General features: G+C 36.8%; 1 protein-coding gene across 1 annotated transcript; it reads right to left on the bottom strand.

Moving 5' to 3' along the window:
• Positions 1–405: 405 nt before the first annotated feature.
• Positions 406–25,159, bottom strand: LOC128013888 (synaptic vesicle glycoprotein 2B-like). The gene is made up of 13 exons (XM_052597077.1): positions 24,991–25,159; positions 10,382–11,079; positions 6,007–6,187; positions 5,453–5,604; positions 5,225–5,358; positions 4,783–4,872; positions 4,529–4,642; positions 4,361–4,449; positions 3,978–4,142; positions 3,739–3,872; positions 3,468–3,668; positions 3,144–3,303; positions 406–2,432 (listed from the first exon to the last, which is right to left on the bottom strand). Exons 2-13 carry the CDS (start codon positions 10,839–10,841, stop codon positions 2,249–2,251), a joined length of 2,064 nt encoding a protein of 687 aa, XP_052453037.1. The 5' UTR covers positions 10,842–11,079; positions 24,991–25,159; the 3' UTR covers positions 406–2,248.
• Between the last annotated feature and the right edge of the window lie 1,724 nt (positions 25,160–26,883).

The following is a 26,883-nucleotide window of genomic DNA, read 5'->3' on the forward strand; positions in this document are numbered from 1 at the left end:
ACATTGCATTGTGAGAACAACATGAGTATGTGGTGCCCAAAGTGAAAAAAAAAAAAAAAAAAACGAATTTAGTGCACCAAATATACTGTAATTACATTATCAAATGAATCTCCAGGAGTCTAGTGTTTGATATTCACTCATTTCTGAACCAGAATTTGCATGTAACATGATCTTTGCACTCGTTTTTGTACGTTTCCCCACCCACTTCTACAGTTTCAGAGACCGTCAGTGTTGAATAGCTTCTTTACAAACTAAATCCTCTCAACCAAGCGAAAATAAGGGACTCTGCTCCAGTTCTGTCTCAGGTCTTGCTGTTACATCTTTCACACAGTTGCTCAAACCCCAAGACAGAATGAGCTGGCAGGCAGAAGAAAGTCTTCAGCCAAAAAAAAAAAACACAAACTGTGAATCACATAAATGTTTATTTATTTTTTTTATTCATAATGTACGGTCACAAAACAAAAACATCAGAACAGAAAACAGAAAATGATTTATTTCTGTGAAAGCCAGAAAATATTTCCAAATATACTTTAAAAATGAAGAAGCAAGTGTTCACAAATAAACTTAGAATCATATGGATCACATGGATCTGTTCGATTTTTCAGGTATGAAATCCTGTTTCTGCCACAGAATATTATTTCTTATTTTTATTAAAATAAAATAAAATTCTTTTTTTTCTCACAGTTACAGATTTGTATCTCAGAATTCCGACTTTTCTTCTCAGAATCTTGCAGTTCCAGTTTTATATCCTGCAAGATAAAAGTCAGAATTGTAGGATAAAAGTCACATTTACCTTATTTATTTTTTCTTTTTATTCCATTGCAGAAATTGGCTTCCTTATTCAGGTGTATAGATTTCATTTTGGTGCATGTATTTATGATATTGTGTTTTAACGAAGTAATATAGTGAGCAAGCACAGCTTTGTTTGTTAGTTACAAAGGTGACAACTTCACAAACTTTAAAGGTACAGTACAGCTAAAAACAAAAATCATGTCATTATTTACTCACCCTCATATCGTTCCAAACTTGTATGGTTACACAAAATAACATTTTCTGGACATAGAATGGAAGTCAATGTGGCCCAAAAATAATATTTATAGACATTCTTCAAAATTTTGTGTAAGGAAGGTCATGCAGGTTTGGAATGACATGAGGGTGAGTAATGAGTTTTTTTGTATGTGTACCATTCCTCTATAATCAGCTCATGAAAACTAAAATGATACAGATTACCAATGATTGGTATGGTCTAACCAGTTTTATTTGCAGTGAGACATACATTACATCATCCAGACAGCACATTGAGAAAAGACACATTACTTGGTAACTTACACACATGCAACTCAGCCAACAACACATACAGACATGTGACTCTGTGAAGCTCAAGTCCAAAGTGACCAAACCGTCCCACTTTTTCAGGATTCACAGAATGCAAAACAATAAAACAAGAGCGCAATAGAGAAAGAGAGTGAGAGAGCACTAAGAAACAACACATTTAGTGAAAGGCAAGGTAAAGCGAGGCTAGCTTTGTAAGGTGCTCCGCCAGTTTACAGGTAATAAGCAAAAATAGAAAACGGAGGAAGCACAAGTAATGGTTTCTGTAGTGACCCAACAAACACAAGCGCACATTCTGCACCGAGCATCCAAACGCACAGCGACACGTTGAGATCAGTCTCTTGACATACAGTAGGACACTTGCAAACACCGGGACAAAAATACACTTTTTTTTTTATCAGTGGAGGTTACATCATAAGCAAAGGCAGAGGGTGAGACGACAGCAAATTACAAGCTATAGAATAAGGTAAAAGTAAAATCTTCAACAGTACCTGAATTTTTTGACCAAGAAATGGCACAGGATTGAGACTTCCATAACTCTGATTACCCCATCCAAGCAAATCTAGGACAGCTGTATTTTTCACTAGAGGTTATTCTCTATAACACTCCATGTAGATTTTCTAAAACTATATAACTAGTGCAGGTATTTTTTTTGAGGCTCTAAATGACTCAACAGGCTTTTAAAGTATTGTATATGAAATATCAGGCATATCTATACAATAATATTTGACTAGGAGTAGATCCATCAGTTGGTCCTTGTAGGTTTTGAATATTGGAATTTAATATCACATATTATGGCATTTAAAGTATATATTTTAAATTTTCTTGAATAAGCCCAATTTTATACATCCCAGCAGATGTCTCCACACTAATAGTCATTTACAATGGCTTAGACCAAACTGTCAGCTTCAGATTTTCACAGCAAGACCTTCTCTCTGGTCTCAGGCAGTTTAAGGGCCAGCACTCCGCCACCGACCAGAGCACCGAAGGACAGCAGAATGGGGATGACTTTTGTAATGCCAACGAACGAGGCAAAGATTGAGCTTCCCAATATCGCCGCCAACTTACAAATGGCATTTAAGACTCCAAACGCTGTGGCTCTGCAAGAGAAGTTAAGACCAGACAATGAAAAGACACTATGGCTTTTCACTTTTCACTTTAAAAGTTCAGTTCTACTAAAAACTATTTGTATTAAGTCAAGTTTTTGTGCATAGTCGGCTTGATAATGTGATTGTAACACTTTTTACGTTTTTAATCAGATTACAATTGGCATGGACTTTGTAGCCATGCTTCGAAAGACAAATGCAACATGTATTTAATCGTTTCAATATAAAATCTGCAGACCAGTATTGTTATTGTTAAAGCAATCTATAGATTTAAAGCTAAAGCTAAAATATAAAGAAATACATATATAAAAACTGGATGAAAAATGCAAACCTACAAAAGTCACTTAAACTGAAACCTAAAAATAAATAAATAAATAAATATAAAAAAACAGTAAAAACAGTAATAAATTACTAAACAACAAATGACTAAAAAAATCCTATATTAAAGTGTAATATAAAATATAAAAATGCCAATTCAAAATATTAATAAATATCATAGTGGTATATAAATAATTAATACTAAAATAGCATTATTCACTGCATCATGATGTAATTGGACAAAGCCCACTGTACTGTTAATATATTTGCGCAAGGTTAAGTAGGCGAGAGACTTTCACTTAGCATAACAAAACAATGCTGATAATGCATCGCAAATCCACTAGCAAAAACAACACTAGTTTCTCAAAATTTATCCATTGGTTTTACCTTTTTGAAGTTGGGTAGAGCTCCACAGTGATGACTTGAATGCCGTTCCATGCTGCTACGCTAACGCCACAAAACAGACACTGCCAGGCTATGATGGCTGCCTGACTAAAGCTCAAGAAAAGGAAAAAGGTGCAGCCAGCAGAAATAAGCATCGAACCACCTGCAAGAGAACAAAAATTGTCTTCACAGGCTCCTCTTGGTTAGAAACAACATTAGTGACTTCCTAGATTGCAAGCTACAGTACTAGATTAAAAACATGCTGATAGCATTTCTGACAATAGCTAAGCTAAGGTTTGTAGCCATTTAGGCAGCGGTTCAGCTCACCTATAATCTTGATTCGTCCAATCTTGTCCATGAAGAGTGCCGAGATGATATTTCCAGGCAACACGGCTAAGCTGCCTAAGAAGCTGACCAAGTAGACTAGGACGTCGTTCTCCTCATCATAGTCTAAATGGCATCCTTTCTTGTTTTGCAGGAAAGTGACGTTCTCAAATGTACAGTCAATGAACTTTTCTTCATACAAGTCTGTGGAAATGAACAAACCTTGAGGTCTAGTGCACTAAACCAGCTCTGAAAATTGGGTAAGATCTCTTACCTGTGTCATAAAACACAGTCCTGCGGATGGTGCAGTTCTCAAAGGTGGTTTCAGTGGATCGGATGTTCTCGAAGAAGCAGTCCAGGAACAAGGAGTCTTCAAACTTCACAGACTTCATCTCAATGTCGATGAACCTGCATGAAAGCACAAAGCCCATGTTGAGATAATACTATAGCCTGACAATTAGGAAAAGCATTTATGGGTAATTGATGTCGCAGATGGCGTTTTTGTCAGTGTACTTGTCGTTGATGTATTCTCCCTCTTTATGGACTTGGTTCTCCAAAGAGAAGTTGAAATGAAATTGCTCCACCTTCTCCCGGTGAAACACTTTGAGCTTAGATTCATACTCCTCGTGCTGGAGGTGTTTGATCATGTCAGGAAACCACACAGAAAGCCCGTAAAAACTGGAATATACCACAAGAAAGAGAAGCAACGAAAATGTTTTCTAAGTGTGAAAACGCCACCAATGGGGCTAATTCAGTGTGTTGCAATTCCATTTGCTGACATTAGAGGCACTAAAGTTACAGAATTTGCCTTAAACCAAAAAAGAAATTATTAAAATAATCAATGCAACAGTGTTTCAGGACTCAAGAATAATTAGTAGTTAGTAAAATTGGTTTACCTAAATGCCATTGTGAACCATATAATGGCCATTAGCAGAGTAGCTAGTCTTAGATCACGACCAAAGAGGGACAACACATTTTTCATGACCTGCACACAAAAATAGCTTATATTAGAACTACATGTTGAAGAACGTACAGTAAGTTAAACTGTTAGCTTTATGGTTTACCAGCTTGGTCAGTGTCAAAGTTCGAACCACCCATCTCTGGAAAGCAGTTCCAGTTGCAGACTGAATCTCAATAAACTCATCTTCCTGTGTCTTTGGAATCTTGATTTGAGTTACCTGGATTATAGGATTCATTATCCATTAGTCATTACGATAAAGAATAAGTCTTTACCATATTACATGACACAGAGCTAAGAAAAAAAAGTATCACGTTACTCCAAAACATCAAATCAGCTCTTGAAAATAATTGAACTTACAGTAAACACTCTCTCGGGTTCTCCTTTGGCTCTCCAGTTGGTGTCATGAACCTGTTTCAGGATCATCCAGGCTTCATCATGTTTAGCATTCTGGAAGAGAAATATATTTTCAAATAATAATAATAATAATACTTTTATCCAGAAAAATTGCATTAAATTGATTAAAACCGACAGTAGAGACATTTATGATGCAACAAATTCTATTTTAGGTGCAAGATTTTGTGTAGTTTGGTTAGCTTAGCAACATGCTAATGTCAAACTCAATTTTGAATTGTTTGCCGTAAGTTGCTAGTGGCAATCAGATTTGTGTGGGGCAAGTTGCTATCTATGAAGAACCTTATGAGGTACCATGTAGCATGTAGCAGTTGTTTGTGTAGGCAGTAGACAGCAAGTCAGCTCACTATATGTTGGAACAGCGCTATTGTATATTTCAGATAAATACCTCCAGAAGGAAGCGTGGGCTCTCAGGCATGAATATTAGCCCAACAAAAGCCGCTATAGATGGGAGAGCACAGACTAGAATAAAGACCCTCCAGCTGTGGAACTGGAACTCTGTGCCCATACTGAAACCCCAGCCTGAAATACAGCAAAACATTCAACATGTAAAAGCAAGGGAAAAAAGAAGCATAATCCATACACCACTCTACATACCCAAAGTATATATATGTACCATATCGAGGGATGATGCCCCAGGCGGTGAAGGAGGCATAGATGCCCCCCATCATCCAAAACATGCAAAGCCAGCTGAGATGTTCTCCTCTTTTGTCCATCTGCAGGAACTCAGAGAAGTACGCGTACACAATTGGGACAGAGCCCCCAATTCTGCAAGACAACACATGGCCACAGTTATTTTAAAATGCTATCTGCGTTCATGTCCACAAAACCTGTAAATGTCCACAAGAGCATATTGACGAGACCTGTAAAGTCATGATATAGTCTCAAGGGTATACTATAGCCTGAAAATACTACCAGAGGCAGCTAGATTGAAAGTTCCCCATGAATCAGTCCTGTAATTACCGTCCAGCATTGCTAGGTTTAAATTAGAAGTTGAGCCGAGGGAGAAGGGCTTGAGCCTGGACATGCCTGATTTACAGAAGGACTCAACCTCTAATGGAAAGCAATGACTTATTGTCAAGCAATTCCATGGAGGGCAGACCTTTGTGGGTTTTTTTTTGTCTTAATATACCACTTCTTCTCTTTCTTTTTTTCTCCAGCTTAGCTTACCCAATTCCAGAAAACAGCCTGAAGAACAGGAAGAAGCCATATCCCTGGGCGAATGAGGAGAAGAAGGCAGAAATGCAGTTCATGGCCAGGACGATAATCAGACATTTCCGTCGGCCCACTTTATCAGCCAGGCCACCCCAAATAAATGCTCCGAACATCATTCCCAGGAATACTATCAAACCTGCAGAAGAAACGATAAACCACGTCAGATCGATTGACATACAGTATTGATAGTTATAGCATAACACACAGAGAGAGAAAGCATACTTTAATAAACACACATATACTTAAATTTTTGTTATTTAATATTCTCTCTGAATATTATAAAACATTACACATATGGTACCTCTCTTCTATTTTACCGCACCTCTAGGGGGCATCCTTTCCCTCCTTTCCTTATTGTTAGTACACAATAAGAGTCTCATCACCCCCAAAAATACATTTATTGTGCAGTGTTTACTTTCAATCACTCTTATCTAATGAGATCCAATAGAGTCTCCATGTGAATATAAATGACAAAGAAATATGTAAGATCAGAACTCAACCACGCAACCACGATCAATTTATGCTAATTTAGTCTCGGAAATTGAAGGAAAGGAACATCAAATGAGCAGTCACGATGTTAAGTGACTGCAATAGAAGGTTTTGAGGTCCTGGTCAATCTTAATGAGTGCGGGTGGGTGTTTAGAAGCTATAGTAAGACTCTCAGGTGTGCAATTTGGCTGACGTAACATGTTTAGTGAATGTACCTGTCAGCGGGGTGTTCACTTAAGAGAGCAGCGAAAGAGCTGGCATTTAATTTGAACCTTTGTGCAAATGTTGTACAATGACAGTGGAGGCATCAACTGTTCTTTGAAGGGCAAGATTATAAAATTAGACTTCAGGAATGCAGTAGAGGTTTGACTGGTTTAATGTTAATCATGATTTAACATTAAAGCTATTTTTTAGCTCAAACTTCAGGGTTCACTTCCTAGGGAGCGTATGACCTTGTCACATAAGTTGCTTTGGATAAAAGTGTTCACCAAATGCACACACATTACGGTTAGACTTCAGACTTATTACATTCAGAAATGAAAGAAAGTCTGTCATTTTTAATATCTGCAAGATTTTGAACAAAAACTAGACTTGTATTAACAAAAAGCTTTAAAAAATCATCTTAACCTTCTAAAGAATTTAAATTCTAAAACAATAGTTTTTTTTTTACAAAAAATTACATATTTAATTCTATTAAATATCAGGTATAAATATTAAGCATTTATAAAATTAAATAATTTAATATAAATATTTTATGTAATTCTATTATGCTTTCAGCCAACATTATGTGTACTCTCACCTACTTTTAACTAATTTTATCAAACCTATTCTGCATTATTCTGCAGATTTTCCCCTCAAAACTATAGTGTTGCACAGGCATGAAGCACGAGTTGCCTGGCGTGGAGTGCAGATGGTCATGTGGTGAAGGGAGTTTGGTGTAAGACTAGTGTGAAAGTGACAGCACCGTCCTCTTTGAGCAGATCAACATATGGAGCTGAGCTGCCATTATCCCCCACCGCTCAGCATGAGGATCCTCCCAGCATCCCATTGGTCAGCCTTAATCCGCCGAGTCACAGTCGTGACAACGTTTTAAAGCCAAAATGAGTGCCGGAGGCTAAGCCGATGCTGTGATTGTATTCTGTATTGTAATACAGATTAACGTGACTACTAGTTTGCATTTCAAGTGTTAAAGGTGACGAGCGTCATTTATTCAGTGGTAAAATTATTTCAACTGTCCCAGTTTAATATGTGGAAACTATAAATAGGCTATTTGTTGGTTTATTCCCCTCAGAAGTGAAAGCACTTTGCTGCTTTCAAAACATTCCTCTGTTTGTTTAAGAAGCCTAACATAGCAACGCTGACTCGGCCAATGGCGTGAGTTCGGGAGGGGCTATATGTTTTTTTTTTGACCAATGAGAAATAAAGGAGAGTTAAGGAAACTATTTAAATCAAAACCATTAAAACCTATTTTGAAGTTATGTTTGGTGAAGAAATAGAATAGGGGTGTAGTAATTAGTTTGTTCACCTCTTTTATATAAAGGTCATTGAGACACAATGAATGACTAGATAATTAACCATCAGTTCATAAAATTCTACTATTTGATTAGTAAGGTCAGCTAGTCTTGGCAACCTTTTTGAAAACGTCTTCAAATTCAACCCTTATAAACTACTTTATTTTATCGATAACGCTACAGGCATTCTGAACGACACCTTTGGCTGATATGTCAAGATTTGCACTGATTTTATGAGTGTTGCATTTTTAAGATGACATATTATACATAGTAAACTTTTAAAAAATCATATGTGAATGCCCCCTAAAAAAAATTTCGAAACATATACATATATATTCCTGATTGCATTCTAGGAATCCTATCAAAATGATTGGATTTTACCTGCAAAAATTCAACAAACAATAGTAAACGTGACTGCACTAAGTTAGTTGGATAGCATTATAGGAACCCAACATGAAATCTGACGCAGTGCTGGGCCAAAAATTATAACCACTAAGAAAACCTGTAAAATTGGCAGACACCTCTACAAGACATCATATTCGGTTCTAGACCTGCAAGAAGCTAAAATGTCTCTGTAAAGACGGCATATCAGAACCAGTCCCGAAAGTGTTGTGAAGTATGAAAAAGCGAGTGAAAAATATCCCCTTCAGGCGATTGCGAGGGAGGTGGGCACAGGATTATGTATCAGAGCAAGGTCAGGAGAGAAGCTATCGATCTGTCAGGCTACTGCTGACTCAGTTGTTCTCCACGACGGGTGTGCAGGATAGAAAGTGCTCGCTCATTCTGGCTCCCTGATGCTCACAGCCAGTCTTTACGCTCATACACGCTGCTTCTGCACATACATCAGTATCACTTATCCAGACGGGGAAGGTTTTCCACTGTCACCTTTGTGCCTTGAACAATTCAATCTGATAGACAGATATGTAGATTTGTCTTTATTATTACACGGTAAGCAATAGTCTTTAAATCCGGCTTCCTTTTGTCACTAATAAAGGCACAGATTATTCAAAAAATCTTTGAATTATCAGGCATGTCTTGAATAATGTTTCTCTGAAGTGAGATCAAACTAGTAATTATTCTTAATTCAGGTCCTGTATTACTATTAAATAAAATAAAATAAAATAAAAAAAATTTTTTATAGTACAACAAAGCTTATATCTCAACTATAAGGACAGGGGCACATTAAACACAACTACCTCTTGCTCCAATTTCTATGCTTGCTTGGTCTTGCTTAATTGTTTTTCTTTAGTCTGTCCGAAAACCTACCCTATCTCAGTCATACCTTCGGGAGTCACGAGTCAGTTCCCCCAACTGCTTTACTAAGCAAGAGTGGATTGATGTATACCGAGCGTGAAACCCAGCTGCATGAGTCCCAACTGTCGAGTGCTCCATTAGCTAATTTGAGAACATTCTTAATTGATGGTCTCCTGAAGTACCAGCTGGCTAAAACTGACTGTATGCCATCATTCAGGTCTGTCTCAATTTATAAAATCACTACTAGGATTAATAACACTAATATTTTTCATCAGCATGTGCATATGGAACCACATCCAGGACTCACATAACCAGCTAAATTTAATTCATGCGGTTTTTCTTGGTTGAGTTTTTGTTATAAAAAAGGACTCAGGACACATTGGCTTAAATCCATAAAAATCAATATACACCAAGAAAATCCTGCATATATCCCTTTATGATTGTTTATCCTAACTCTGTGTTCAAAGGTTATGTATATAATGGAATATATCTAGCCACATACTGCAGAGTGTACATTCAGCCTGCTACATTTAAAAATTATGTGAAATCGTAAAAAAGTTGTAATCTAAAAAATGTTTTGCCCAAAACCTCAAGCGAGTAGTTTATCTAATGGTATCCAGTTAGCATTTATAAATACTTATCTTATAATAAATACGGTTATTTAGCCTTTTGTTTACATTTTGATTATTTTTCAGTACAATCAAACAGTGAGTAAATAAAGATAGCAACTTGATAGCTTGTTAAAATTAACCATGGTCTTATAGTATTGATTTATAGTTTTTTGGAGTATTGATTACCATTTGTATTCCACAGTTTTATTACAAAACACCATGGTTAATCTATGGTTATTGTATCAATACCACCCTCAATTTGTGGTTAGTATTTGTTTTTACTGTATTAAAACCATGGTTCATTTCCATAAAGATTTGAACTGTAAATGTAAGGAAGAGTGCAATGCATCATGGGAAACCAGTACCTATAGCCTAAGTGCAGTATACTTCCCATTTAGTGGAACATTCAGGTGTTTACTGCAGAAATGCTATGTTGGTATTCTGAACACTAAAACGGTGACTTACCCAGCATTCCCTTCTCAGCGTGGGACAAACACATGTCTTTCTCTGCACTGGGTAGCACCAAGGCCACTACAAAGCACTCCACGCTGTCTGCCATTAGCGCCAGACCCAACACCACAAACAGGGTCCACTGGAACTTCCCATGTCCACAGTCCTCCATGATGTCCTCGTATTGTTCAGCAAGCTCCTCCTGATCTGACACGGTGTCCCCCACGGTCCTCGCTTTTGCTCTTGCTGCCCTTCGAGCAGCCTTGACCTCGTCTGGATGGGGTATGCCCTGGTACTCCCCTTCGTATATTTGATCCTCTTCATCGTGTCCCTCAGTGGCGTCACTGGCGGCGTCTTCCTCCTGCGGAGGGTAGTCAGTCTGATAACCGTAGCCATCCTGTCCCCCCTGTCCATACGTCCCATAGCTGTCTCCGTCTCCCTGGTGGTAAATGTTGTTGTGGTAGGGGTCCGCCATGGTTTTTGAGATGTTCTTACCTACACTGCACGTAGGAGCCTATATAGGCATAATCTGTAGCTGTGTTGGTTTGTGTCGTTGTTCTTTTGATCTGCTTGAGTGTTTAGAGCTAAAGAAATCTTGAGAGGTCCTCGAGGCGCCAATTAAATGGGACCGTTGAGTTTGAGTGTAAGGATGGCGATTGGTCACTTCTAATCACCTTTGATTTTCAGAGCTCTCATTGGGCCACATGCTGAGCCTGCAAATGGAAATCAACACTGAATCAGTTACACGGAAGCTTGAATAAATGCTTCAACATCAAGACTTCAAGCATTTGACTTCTATAACCTCTCATGACACAAGTCCAAAAAACAGGCTGCTTAATCAGGCTTCATGAAGCCAAGGACAATTGACATCAGTGATTGAATTAATGTCAAAACTGTTTTTTAAACATGCATGAGCACCAAGAAACCACACTGGTATGAAAGTATACAATTTGGGTTACTCTAGTCTCGTGATGGGGAAACGATGCTTTGAGAAGCACCCAAGCTTTCTTATTAACTGTTTTGTAAATTGGATCCTTATTTAAGACGAATAGCACCAATCAAGCATCTGGTTCTACAGCTTTCTCTTTGCAAAGATTGGATTTGATTTGAAAGAAATAAAGAATAAATATAAGTAAATCATTTAAATCTACAATGTTGCTAAAAAATGTATTTAGAAAAAAATATGTACTTATTTATTTATGTAGTGTATGTTGGTATTCATTTATTTATATTTCATATAAAAGCCTATATTGACTGAAAGAATGCATATAAATACAGACAGACTGTGTATATACTGTAGATAGATAGATAGATAGATAGATACGCATAAATAAATATGCATGCAATTAAACAGTTATTAAAATAGAGAACAAATTAAAATATGCAGCCAACTGTATCTGTAAGTACAATTAATTAAACATGTATTCCTTAACAAAATCAGCTTTTTCTTGTAAGGCATGCCATGACATGCCGCATTAACGTTCCTTCCTTTGTTTCACACTTTTTAAATATAGGCTTTTTAAAGCTGTGACCAAATTAGCTCACAAATGAAACCCAGGACTGTCACAAGACACAGAGGCTTCTTCCCATTTATTCGACATCCGTTTGGGTCTTTGCTAATGCAGCAAATGAGATCGGTCTCGACATAATTCTCACTGTCTTTCTGACACAAGTGAGGCTTTACACAAGGATTTATTCCCATGTCTTATTCCCACAGGTCCATATATTCACATCACCAGCAGACAGACACACTGTGAATTATAGCATAGAAGAGTACTCTATTCCCCCATACATATGTTAATACTGTCCATCCCATCTGTTACTACCTGTAAGACCTGTGGACTCATTAGAGCAAATGGCGCTATAGCTGAGACACTCATGAATTAGGTGTGTGGGTTATTAGTTTAGTTAAACAAGAACCCTAATTTAAATTTCTTTGGTTGGAGTGAGAGGGCACAAGTGGGATCATCCTTTGAATTGCTAATTTGAATAATCATATGCTGAATGGTGAGGTCATACACATGAGCCTGTTCCAGATTAATTAGCATTGATGAAGAAGACATGGAAATGACACATTTAGTCAGACTCATTCATTTTCGATTTGTCTAAATTAATTATATTTATGGGATTTTATGGATTAAATTAGACAGAAGAGCAGAGAGGAGAAAGAGAGTGGTAGAGTGATGTGAAATATTGCCAGGGGCATGTGTGCTAATGCTAAGGTGGTCTGCAATAATAGGAGAGAGCTAGCCATTAACATTCCCATTTATGAATCCTAAAACCTTCATTAACTATCCTGAGCTGTGATATTTCTGTAAGATTTTAAAAAGTCAATTTCATGCTTTGGTCACTAGCAAAAAATCTACTGTAATTGAATAAATTGTTTATGGAGAGGCTACAAAATAAGTGTTGTGTTGTATGCTGTGCTAACTGTGCAAACACAAAAATGAAATGTCATGTTATTGAAAAGAAGCTAGAAACGGTTAAATTAAACTTTTTCTTCGGTTATCCACTAGCTGCACTTACCAATGGTCTACTAACCTGCAAAGCGTATAGCTAATTAGCTAATTAGCAAGACAGCTAAGCATGCCGCTAGCCTATAAGGTTGCAAGTTAGTGTGTCAAATTAAATATTTTTTCATTTGGTTAGCTGTAGCTTTAGCTTACATACCACTATTCTTTTAACCTGCAAAGCATGTGTAGATCTGATTAACAGTCCATCTAAACATGCAGATAGCTTATTAGGCTGCAAGTTAGCATGCTGCTAGCTAACTAGCCTGCTAGATTAGTTATCAGTTTTTTAGTTTTTTTTAACAGGCATTACACATGGCTACATCTTGGAGGTAGAATTTTACACAACAACACCATCTAGCAACAGGCCCTAATGGGACCATGCTAAGCAGCCAAATCATAGCTGCTCTAACGTGCAGGTAGGAATTTGATCATTGCTGTATTCATACATTTTGCAGCACAAATTGCAAAACATTAACGCCTGCTAAGTTTAACTATGTACAGACTATATTCATCATGATGGGAGATAAACAACTAAAAATTAAAAGTAAAACACATTCAGTCTATATTCCTCAGGGTAATCAGTAATACAGAGAATATGATTTCCCTCAGGAACTGATCCAAACAAGGCCTATTAGAAAACTGTTGTTGGGGCAAATTCAATTTGCAATAATTTGAGGCGGCGCACTTTCCTCCAAATTCCCATGTCTTGTTAAACATTACTTCCCATCTGTGCAATATATGAGAAGGGCGATTCTGGCACAGTGCTGTGCAAAACTGCTAGAGCTCATTAAATGGCTTTTTATTCAAGATTGATTCACTTCGTCGTTTCATGTCCTGTGTGGATAACAATGCATTTGTTTATTGTCCAGAAGAGGATTGCACTGAGGTAAATGTGCAATTTGGCATTTTCTCAGCCTGCAGGCATCTGCGACAAAGTGGCTCATTCCCTGTTGACAAAGAAAAGTAAAGGTCAGAGTTTCCAGATGGGCTTTTCTCAAAAAGAATCAGTTGCAGGTTCATCTGATACCATTTCCATCGAGCCTACAGGAGACATCTGGCTCTTTGCAAACTGATACAAGAGAACATTCCTAGCTGTATTTTCTGAGCAGTAGTTACTATGACAATGCCAATAGTTTCTATGACAATCAGGCGGACTTGAGCGTTAATGCAATGACTGTTTTGCTATTTAAGCTAAAAATAAATGCTAAAAAAAGCATACTTGAAGTAACGTGGAATCAATACTTGTATGCATTGCATGAACACATTACTTTAAAAGTATGGTGAGATCGCTGACATCAATAATTCTGCTATAATTTGTAATAGCACATATGTCCCCAAGTCAGAAATTCTTAAACTGAATAAAAAACATAAAAAAATGTTTAATTTTAACAAATACAGTAAAACATCTACCAGTTATTAATGTACATTTCTGAATATATATATATATATATATATATATATATATATATATATATATATATATATATATATATATATATATATATATATATACTGACTATAGAAGCTTGTGCCATTTCAGGTGAATGATGTGTGTATAGTAAAAGAACTGATTTGTGCATGGCAGAGCCTTGAGAACCTTTCCTGAGAGAGAACACACTGCAGTAAGAATACAGCCATGGTAAAAGACACTTCCAGTGCATCACACCACACACACGTCAAGCCAAATATACAACACATGCGTCAAACCATAGAGGCCTGGCCATGAAACATTCAGAAGGCTAACACTGGCTAGCCCGTCATTCATTATCCATGGGGATAACAAGATTCTAGGTAGTTGGTTGTCCACATATCCCCGCCCCCCAAATACGTGATTTTCTTTTTTCTAACAGAGAAAAGTTACTCCTGTCTACCTCTTCTTTGTCCATGAACCGCATATTCTTGACATTATGCATAAAATGCCCTTTAGAGAATATTCCAAGATGGCAGAACAAAGCAAAAGGCGAGATCAGAACAAATAAACAAAATAATAGGGAGGCTGCTGTGAAGGAGCTGATGTGATATCTCTCCCTCTCATCATATTTTATAGCTCATTATCGAAGACATGGCACAGCGTGAGAGAAATGACAGGCTCTTCAAACGGCCCTCATATCACACCATTCCACAAAATGGAAGAAAATGTCATCAGAAACTTCAAGATTGTGGATGTTTAGGTGTGTGTGTGCAGCTATCGGGGACAGGAGCTATAACTAAAGCCTATTACATCGTAGTGTTCATCATATTTCTGATCATTATGGCCATGACTATTTATTATCCTGCCCATCCAAAATAATAAGAAAGTTCACACATCCATTTCATATCTATTCTTTATATTATACCATCCATGCAATGGGTCCCACAGTGTTACGTGCTGTACAATGTTAGTTAGTTATGTTGTTTTTACATAACAAGCATACGATCCTGAGGGGTATCACTAAAACCCATAAACCCATAAAACTATAGCCAATGGGAATTTCTCTATATTTTATATATTACATATTTAATACTGAGTAACTTGCATTTTAGACACTATATTGGCAGAAACTTTTTGTCTGTTTTTGTTCACTCAACAAAAATAGTTCCAAACAACACCACAGTAAAACCTGCAACCCACTGATGTCTATCAATTCCTGAATCTATCAGGGTTTTTGAATACCCTTAATGAAGACAGAAACCGGTTTAACTTCTGAACAACTCGGCTGAATTAATGAATCAACGACTCGTCCGTGAAAGAATCAGCATTTTTTAATGAATCATTCAAATGAATGAATCAGTGAATCGTTCAATAAAACAGTCACATGTCACCACATTTTAGACAATTCAGCAATTTGGCGACAATCAAATTGCTCATAATCAAATATACAGATCGCTTTTCCTGAGTCTAGTGAGGTTAATCATATTCGCTGATCGTTTGAAATCCGTCCTGATAATATTCACGCTTGTTACTCATTCAGATCAATTAGTAAGTGTCTCGTTCCCATGGGACCTCTGAAACATACTGATTTATTTGTCATGCATTGCACTGTTGCCTTGAATCACAGAGCTGCATGGCTTCACAAAACATTATATATGTATCTAGGCTATGAGCAGTCGATTCCTTTGGTATTGGATCTTTTCTAACACTGTTTAGACTTGAAACTGGGGCATGAAGTACTAGGGGTTCATTTTTCTCAAAGCACACCCTAAAATAGGCGCTGAGGGGTAATATTTTGTAACGGAGAAGTTGCTGTAGTCTGTAGTTTGTTTAAACAGGTCAAACCATCTTAACAGTCATGTTCTGTTGAGATGTATTAGGGCCCGAGCACAGATGGTCCGACGACCCTATTGGAATTGCTGTTTCTTCTTCTTGTTCTCCAAAATAAATCAAATTCATGAAATTCTACACACGCGCCAGAAGTGGAGAAAATCTACATCTGATATGCGGCTGTGGCAAAATTGCTTATTAGCGCTGCCTATAAAATTTCAACAATGTACCCCTTGAGCTATGTTTCACAAACATGTAAATTCGGTAGACACATGCAACACACCAACACCTACAAAAAAGTCTCCAGGTATGAAGTTCGAAACTCAGCAGGAAGTCTGTCATTTTTTATTTTCTCTGCAAGTTTTGTGACGTTTTTTTTTTTTTTTTTTTTTTTTCAGGTGTTGTATTTAAACAAACTCCTCCTAGAGATTTTAACAGATCAACGCCAAATTTGATCAGTGTCATCTAAAGCCTTGTGATGGTAAATTGCGAAGATCTTGAGTTTTCGTTGAAGGGTGTGTCAGTGGCGGCCTGACAAACTTCGATGTTTCGCCATGAAATAGGAAGTTGTTAGAATTCAGGCATACAAAGTCTGATCTGCCCCGAAAACTCTTGATGAGAGTCCTGTCCTGAACACATGTCCATGCCCATATTCAGTTAGAGTTGTAGCGCCACCTGCTGGCAGCAGGAAGTGGGACGTTTTATGCTCTAACAAACTCCTCCTAGAGATTTAATGAAATCAACATTATATTTGGTGAGTTTCGCTAAAGGCGTTTGCCATGTTAAGTTGTGAAGATCTTGAGTTTTCGTTAAAGGGCGCTGTGACAAAGTTTGATGTTTTGAAATGGAAAAGGAAGTTGTTGTAGCTCAGCCATTAAATTTCTGATCTGCCCCAGATTTCACACTTTTGATAAGAGTTCTTGCCTGAACAAATCGAATGACCGATATTCTGTTATAATCATAGCGCCACCTGCTGGCAACATGAAATGACTTGTTTTACACTAACTTAAACATGCAATGTCCTATCTACACTAGACTTCACATATTTGGTGAGAGTCCTGGACTGAAGACATCTAAAAGCCAATATACAGTAATATTCATAGCGCCACCTGTAGGCAACAGGATATGTCATGTTTTACACTAACTCAAACATACCACATTCAATCTGCACCTCAAAAGGACCGATTATCCCTGACCAGGTAGTTGAGTTAATCAGCCAACTAAACCAGACTGGACCAGCTAATGACCAGTCAGAGCTAGTTTAACCTGGATAATTTCCTCAGGGATTTAACAACATGGCATATGTTGTGACAATGATAGATGTGGAAAAATAATGTTGTATTTTCACAGATCAGTAGAAAAACTTGACAAACACCCACTGACACCAAAACTGCAGTCAAAATCCCATGTGGTTACCACAAAGGTCACATCTTTCAAGGCCACTGCGACCAAAGCTCTCATGACAGTGACATCTTTATTACCAGAGATGCTATTTCTAACCCAGTGAACTATAATCTAATTGAGCTCTCCCTGAAAGCGCTGATAGACTCAAACTTGTGAGTTAAGCTGAGAGAGGTGAAGTATTGCCTCTCCAAACACCGGCAGCCTGCTGTTAACTCATCATGATCTGACCATGAGGCTCCCGCGTTGCTCCCTGGCATCTGCCTTCAAAGCTTAATATAAAATATGAATCACAGCTCCTGGAAGACAGATTCAAACATCATTTTCATTTATTTTCACGGTTTCTAAAACCTGCTAGTCTCAAGCTAGGAACTGTTTACGTCAGAGCCGGCCAGCAGGATGATATCTGCACCAAATGAAGTTTACAGAACGACAGCAATCTCTGGCAGGACTAATGCAAATCATGCTACAGTCAGTTTCTTTCAGCTGTCTGTTTAAAATAAAGCACATATATTGAACTAATATACAATGTAAATATTTAAATGATCTAAATACTAATTTTTAAATGATATGAAATACAAATATTGGAAAAAGGATCAACACAGAAGAAAATCAAACAGTTTTGTAAAGACATAAGTTTGAGTGAATGATGGAGGCATTTTCATTTTGACAGACCTTTGGCAGAAGCTGAAGAATCTGTCAATGTCTATTGTGGTTAAGGCCCTCGAAACAAGACCTGAATGTCTACAGATCAGTAAATGCTCTTTATTTTCACTGACTTTTACCTCTGAGAAGTTATGTGCGAGGGGAAAACAACAGAGAGAATCAGTTTGTGAGATCAGTTGTCGATACGACAGAAGAGAGCTGCGATTTAATCCTGCAGAAATGTTATTCTGTCCATTCTGGCTTTAGATTACTCTCTTTCTCTCTCTGAGCCAGAGTGTGTAGATGACATGAGAAAAGGATTTATCTGTTCCGTGTCTCTCCGTTGTCTCATTGCATTTCGTTATTGTCGCAGACAGCCGATAGCATCTAGCATCTCTTATCAGTGATAAAGTCAGACATGGAAACTTTCTTTGCTCACTTGGAGGAGGAAATGACAGTCTGCCTCTGTGAAACAAAGCCAGTCCTGTTTGGTTTGTTTAACAGACTGGTTTTATGAGCTGCTCACATAGACAATGAGATCGACAGAAATCAAAATGGAATCTATTTGCTTTCCTAATGCACATTCATGACGTAAATGATCCATTGGTCATTATTGCAGAAATAGAGTAGGCCTATACTTTGGCTTTGTATTTCAAATCATAATAACTATTAAAAAAATAAAATAAAATAAAAATAATATAATAACATTACACTGAATAAATTTTTTTTTTTTTACTTTACTGAATACAATAAAATGTAACCCGCAATTAAAATAATATTAGATATAATTTATATAATTAATAAAACAAATATATAATATAATAATCAGTTTTTAATGTATCTTTATTTATTCTTGTTAATTTTATAATTTTTATATTACATAAAAATATTATTACTGTAATATTTTTATATATTTGTGTGTGTGTGTGTGTGTGTGTGTATATATATATATATATATATATATATATAAATTTTATTATTTTTATGTTATACATATATACAATATAAAACCTTAACCTAAAATCTATACATAACATTAAAAAACAATAGAGAAAAATGAGAGAAAATATTAAATTATTTGTTATGAGAATATTTACTTTATAGAATATAATTTATATTCAAAATGTTAATGTAATATAATAATCCATTTGTTTTTTTTTCTTTTTATTTAATTGTATTACTTTTATATTACATGAAATATTTTTATCTTTATGTATTTGTATTTATTTGTCTAAAATTTTTATTTAAACAAAAAATAATAAAAATGTAATGATTTATTATTAGAATCATTTACGTCATATACATTTATAAGTTTGGTGAGAAGCTTTCATCTTGGTTAAAAGCAGCTGCATACACAGCACACAGTGCTTGTTTATGTATGTTTCTACACAACCCCACCCAGCACTTCCCTCTTCAGCTCTCCCTTGATGAAACAGCCAGCTGGGTGTTACATAACCGCTGCTTTCTGAGCTCACGTATGCACCTATTTTCCTTCTCCCGTGTGGAGTTTCTCTTCCTTTAATCATGTGCATGAGCTTCATGAAGAAAGATAATTCTGTTATGAATCTTATATGGCATCTATGTAACATGCATAAAACTGATGTATTCAGTAAATCATTTCAATCTTCTGCTGGAAAACCAAATGAAAATGCTTGACAGGGATTCGCTTCTCAGGTGTGCTATGGTTTAATGTACTGTAATCACTTCAGATATGTCTCAATTTTATATATGCTGTATATGGGCTCAAAGGTCATCACCCATGGTGGTTTGGATGTCAGATCACATGGTAAATGGTTAAAACTAGCTTTGAACTTAGAAAGATCTATATTGGGCGTCACGCAACAAAGGGTTAAATCTAATATCGTACAATGAAAGCAATGAAATGAACTACATGTGGATTTTCAAATCTACAATATCTTCCATTTTTAATCCTGTGGTAGCCACACATTCGCTAACGCTCTTTTAATACTATCACACAGACAGTTCAGGAGGGATAAATACATTTTGAGAGGTCCATTAAGCTGAAGAGGAGACGTGCATCTCACCCACGTCTATTTCTGAGCTCAGAGGTGCATGTATTACTTTGACAAATTCCAGGTTATTGATTGATTCCCTGCTTTGCAATTCAGCAGCGCACACATAAAACATGCTGGGGGAAGGGTTATCAAGATGACCAATAGCTGACAAGACTCCATTTGTAGCATAGCACTTGTTAACTGAAACGACTTGTGTTTAATGCGCTTTCAGCATTACAGCGGTAACTCCAGATTAGTTTTCAAAGTGTAGATGATGAGATTTAGTGCCGATAAGCAGGTGTGGATCGCCCATTTTATTGTGGATAGCATCATATCGCTAATGGTAACCAGAGGTCTGTATCAGTGGGGCGAATCAGGAACACGCTAAGTCTTATTGATTTCCTTGACATGACCATGACAAAATTTCCTTGTGTCCATTAACCAAATGATACCCTTTGCATGGCCTAAATTATCTTTAAACGACAGGTGAACGAGAGTGAGTCTATAGATAACATGAGGTATTTTATCATCTCTGTTTACAGATATATCATTTTAATTTGATGGTATCAGCCGCGTTTGGACTCCAAAATTAGCATGAATACATTAAGAAATAAGTGAATGAGTGGCCAGAAAAGTTTTAATGATATATAATTTCATAGTTCTTCCAATACAGCTAGTAATAAACACAAGATTAAGCAATTACTTTCTGTCAGACCTGAAATCCAAATACTTCAAATATTCCATCCTCTTCATCTCTCATTGACCGAACAAACAGCTGGCCAAACGAATGGCTTTGGCGAACTCGTTTCAAATTTGTTTGAATCCGTAGAAGTCGTACAAAAAGAGACCTTTTTTAAGCATGAAAGTTTATTGATTAACCTAATCCTTAGTGGAGGGCAAGAAGATCGTACAAAAACACAAATGAAATTCTTACGAATTCACCAAAATATAGAATATTTACGAATAACCATGATAGTGTGATGGATTGTCATGGGATATTAAACTTTTAGAATGTGTCCTGTGTCTGAATTACACACAATTTAATAGAATAGAATAGTTATATGCGCCTGTAGGCAGGTGTACAACTCATATACACTTTGCCTATTACACGCAAAGGGACGCGCAGCAGCACACAAACATTTTTAAAAATGAAAAATTACATTCCGCCATGTAAATAGTGAACTCGCCATAGCGCAACTGGCTTTTAAAGGGGATGGGAGATTAGACTCTGATTGGTTTATTGCATGTTATGCCCACAAAACACCCATTACTCATTAAGAGAATAGGTACAACTCGTGTAGACCATGCACCCGGGTGCGCCGACCATTTTCCCGTCATTAAACTAGCAAAAGTGGATTCGGACATGCCCTGAGTGCACCTGCACCATGCACTTAGGGCCCCAGGAATGCACATTTAGAAAGCCAAATTTGATTTCATATTGACTTAAACATCTGAAAAAGGAAACAAATCACCTTTAAATTCACGCACTGCCCATTCACCCCAACCCTCTTTCGGCATTAAAGAACAAATGTCAGGATTTACTAAAGACACACTGTGAAAAATGTGCGATGAAAAGACATGGACACAGTCAATTGCATGTTTCCCTTTCAAATGCAAAATTTATGGGAGGAGAGTACTGTTTGCTTGTTTGCGAACTTATGCTAATTTGTACAGCTCTTGTTGTTCATTATGGAAAAGATGTTGCAGCTTCTTGCACATAGTCAGTAGAACTTTCCACTCCCATATGCGCTTTTTTGGAATTAAAGTAAATTAAGATGCCTTAAGATGTGCACCGTAACACTTGCCTTAGATAAAACATGATGGCTCAACCACTTCAAATGAATTTTAAAACCGTCGATGTCCATAAAATATCTTTGTCCGAATGCATAATTATTCAATTAAAAAGTAGCATAAAGGGAATAAATCACAGAGGCTCAGGGTGAAAATCCGCCATGTTGATCTATTAGGGAGAACCCTACTGTGAACAGGGCTCTAGTAAAATATTAAAGAGTCTGCAGACATTCATGCACTCGCTTAATTCAGGAACATTTCCTTCTACGGCTGACTATTAATACATAAATATGTTTTATGTATTTCTAATACTGCTTGTTATTCAAAGTAAGCTCCTTACTGACAAGGAAACTGAGAATTTGTGATGCTTATACCGAGATGCTTCATTATGGTGATGTTGACTGTAACACCTGTCATGCTCTCGACAGATGAACAGATAAAAAAAGTTTAACCCTCATGGTTTCAGGAAGCTGGTTCAAACAAAAGAGAGGAAGAGTGAGAAACCATAAAAAAAAAAAAAAAACAAAAAAAACAAACAGAGCTCTTTTTTTGTGAGTTTCAGGGACGTTCTACTCCAGCATTTTTTTCTGCTCCCTCTTGAGATTCGCTGTCCAGAAAAAAAAGCTTCTCTCGCAAACATAAAACACAAGCCAACTGTAGGACTGCAAAATTGGCATTACATTAACTGCCAACGCTGGGCTGAAAAAACAGAGCTCTTTTGCACAAGCTCACATTCAGTTCTGTCCATGTAGCTTAGTTACAGATGATTAAAATATAAGCAGTAGATAAAGACAGATGGAAAGTTAGTTGTGAAATTGACTGTGAAGTCCCAGTTTAAGCAGACAGTACAAATTGGAACTAATTGTACATACAGTTTCTTATTAACCTAATTCTTTGTATAACAAGATCTCAATGATAAATACTATTAGAAATCACATCTTTGCTTTTATATTTGGATTATTGTAGAAAAAGAAGGTGGATTTAAATATATTATACTCAGAAATTGCTGGTAAATTTCAAAATGAATTACAAAGAAATGGCAGGTAAAAATCTGACTAAATGTGAAATTGTAAATTTTGAAGTGTGTGTGTGTGTGCGTGTATGTATGTGTGTGTATATATATACACATATATATATATATATATATATATATATATATATATATATATATATATATATATATATATTTCACCCATCTATAATGACTTTTCTAGTGTTTGTCTATGGACGAAGTCTGGTCTGTGAATTTCAATAAGTATGAATGCATTTTTTACGTAAATTATTTAAAATATAGTGTAATGTTGCTTTTCACTTGTAATAGTGAAACACGGTAAAGTTTGAACTGACCCTACTGACCCGTTGGACATAAGACCCATCTTTTTAAACTTGTGTTTGTACAGGAAATCTAATTTTTTTTCTTGAAAGTTATTTAGAATACAGCAAAATGTTGTTGCTCTTTGCTTATAATAGTACAGGAACCAATGGGGATGGAGCTTAGCAAAGCTTAAATTCTGTGGAATGGATTCAAACATGGTTGAAAATGGGTTTAGACTCCTTATATATATATATATATATATATATATATATATATATAAAAGCTAAAATATTAATTAAGAGCAAAGTGTTATTTTTTTTTGTCTGCTATTTAGAAATGACAGCCATTCCAAATGAGCAGATTCCATGTGGGCCTGAATATACCCATTTACTGTATCCTTTTGGGAATTGTGTGTTATCTTGAAAATTCTTAGCAGTTGCCAACTCTGCTTTGGAGATTTAGACTCATATCTGACTGTGGAACATTTAACACTATAGTGCAAACATTGGTCTGAATTTGATGCAGTGTCTGAGCTTCGTTTCTGCTAACTCAAAGCAGTCTTCAAGATCTGTTTGGCCCTGCATTCCCTCGCTGCGAGGCGCCTCTAACAAGTCATTTTTCTATAACACGTTTTCTGTCTTTGATCACCAGGAATACACATACAGTAGAAACCACAGAAGCCACAGAAGACAGCTAATGATCAAATGTTATCTAGGAGAGTGAGTTGGAAACGTTTTTTCTATGTTTGCTTGACAGGTTACGTTTAGTTACTATAATGAATAAGTTCACCTGCAGTTGCATACATTAGAGTAGCATTTACTCCACAACTAGCTTCATCATGAGCGATTAACGAACAATTTTTGTATCTGAGAAAGACTATAATGGTTCTTCTGGTGCCCACGAGACATTTAGAGGCTATAAATAATGCATATGTTTTTATCCACTGCAAGGAGATCCCCCACCCTTCGGTACACAACTAGCACACACAATTTATAAATACACAACTTGCATTCGCCCACACATTTCTGAACGCACATGCTTGAGTGCACTGAAAGTGATAAACATCAATTTTATAGTTTAATCAGTTCACACTCTTGCATCATTGCACATCTCATTTTCATAAACTTAATGATGCTTTTCATGTCAAAAAGAGAAGGCCAACAGATTTCTCTTCTATTCTGTGAATATCTAAATACTAGAATTAGCAAAAGCAAGTTTTGTAATGCGTCCTGCAAAACTTCTCTCTGCGATTGATGAGCGTTCTGCTTTTCGAATGTGGTGACAATTGTGCACTTTATCATATTAGATTATTGCATCACTTAGTCGCTGCAGGAGAAATATTTTCACTGTGTATTGATCATGTAACTGCTTCCAAAATCTACTCAGCAGGAACCAGACGCTCATTGATTCGTTCTATAAACGGAGGCATCATCTAAATGCCTCAGTGTCTTCGGTTACAGTTTATTTGATAGGAAAACTCCCTTTAGCTGAGTTTTCTGGGCACTGAAATCTTCAAACACGGTTCTTACCTTTAATATTTTATAAAGTTTTACCCTACAGAGAGTCTTAACGTGCATTGCAACATCTAGTATGGAGTTTCAAGACAAAAAATGAAAAAAAGAAGCAGAAATTATTTTATTCACTATGTTTCTATATCTTTATCTAGTACACAAGACACATAAACAAACAATCAACTTTCTTACCGTCAAATTATGTTGAATATGCACCAAAATAGTCCCTGTATTTTTTAAATGGTACAAATTTACAATCCCCCAAAAAGCTGAGAATCCGGTAATAACGGCCTGTGTTCAAACATGAGAGAGAGGGATCATCCAGAAAGCCAGCAGAGATGCTGAACAGGAAGATTAGGATGCGAGCGCTCCCACTCTCCCTCCCTCCCTCCCCCGATCCGTCCATTATAGGAGGAGCTCCCTGAACACGCCCAAGCAACTCACAATGGTAGCGTCCATGTCTACCTCTGCTCCTCACTCACTCCTGCATGTGCCAAAGCTGGCGGGAGGGAGCAGCTACTGTTTGTGATAGAAGAGAGAGAGAGAGAGAGAGAGAGATGGAGGGCGATATACTGTAGAGAAAAGAAGAATGCACATCAGGGAGGAGGAATTGGGCTTGGCAGATGGACAGTTGCTGATGTGAGGGGGGGGGGGGGGGTCTGCTTAATAAATGATGGATGGGTTTGGTTAAGTGGAAGAAGTGGGAAGAATATGCAAAACACTTTACAATTGCTAAACTTCATTATCTATCTATCTATCTATCTATCTATCTATCTATCTATCTATCTATCTATCTATCTATCTATCTATCTATCTATCTATCTATCTATCTATCTATCTATCTATCTATCTATCTATCTATCAACTGTCTATCTATCCATCTGTCCGTCCATCCATCTGTCTGTCTGTCTGTCTGTCTGTCTATCTATCTATCTATCTATCTATCTGTCCATCTATCTATCTATCTATCTATCTATCTATCTATCTATCTATCTATCTATCTATCTATCTATCTGTCCATCCATCCGTCTGTCCATCCATCCGTCTGTCTCTATCTATCTATCTATCTATCTATCTATCTATCTATCTATCTATCTATCTATCTATCTATCTATCTGTCCATCCATCCGTCTGTCTGTCTGTCTGTCTGTCTGTCTCTATCTATCTATCTATCTATCTATCTATCTATCTATCTATCTATCTATCTGTCCGTCCGTCCGTCTCTATCTATCTATCTATCTATCTATCTATCTATCTATCTATCTATCTATCTATCTATCTATGTCTGTCTGTCTGTGTGTCCGTCATCCATCCATCCATCCATCCATCCATCCATCCATCCATCCATCCATCCATCCATCTATCTATCTATCTATCTATCTATCTATCTATCTATCTATCTATCTATCTATCTATCTATCTATCTATCTATCTATCTATCTATCTATCTATCTATCTGTCCGTCCGTCCTCCATCCATCCATCCATCCATCTATCACTCTTTACAATAGCTAACCTGAGACCTTCACTATCCATCTATCTATTTATCTATCTATCTGTCTGTCCGTTCGTCCGTCCGTCTGTCCATCCTTCCATCCATCCATCCATCCATCCATCTATCGACAGTATCTGTCTTTGTCCGTCTATCTATCATGTGTTAGCCAGTCTGTCTGTCTAACTGTTTATCTATCCTACATTCAGCTCATAAAAGAAGAAAAAAAAACACATCTCTATTTTTACCATCTGCAGTGCTCTCACCTGGCAAGGTGTGTGTGTCTGCCAAAGTACTTCAGGGTTTGCCATATGGAAGTGCTGCGTCGTCTGTACTTAAGAACAATGAATTGCCTCGAGACTGATGCAAAAACCTCCAACAATTCAGCTGTGAATAAAGCAGATGCCGTAAACACTGTTGTTGTTACATCTAAATGAGGCTTTATGTAAAGCAGTAAAATCAGTATTGTGAAATGATATTGCAGTTTAAAAGAACCGTTTTCTATTGAAATATATTTAAAAACTGTGATGGAATTTTAGAAGCTGAATTTTAGTATATCAGTTCTTCCACAAAAATATTATGCAACAAAAACAG

Source organism: Carassius gibelio, chromosome B25 (assembly GCF_023724105.1).
Source record: "Carassius gibelio isolate Cgi1373 ecotype wild population from Czech Republic chromosome B25, carGib1.2-hapl.c, whole genome shotgun sequence".
In the NCBI taxonomy this organism is placed as follows: Eukaryota; Metazoa; Chordata; class Actinopteri; order Cypriniformes; family Cyprinidae; genus Carassius; species Carassius gibelio.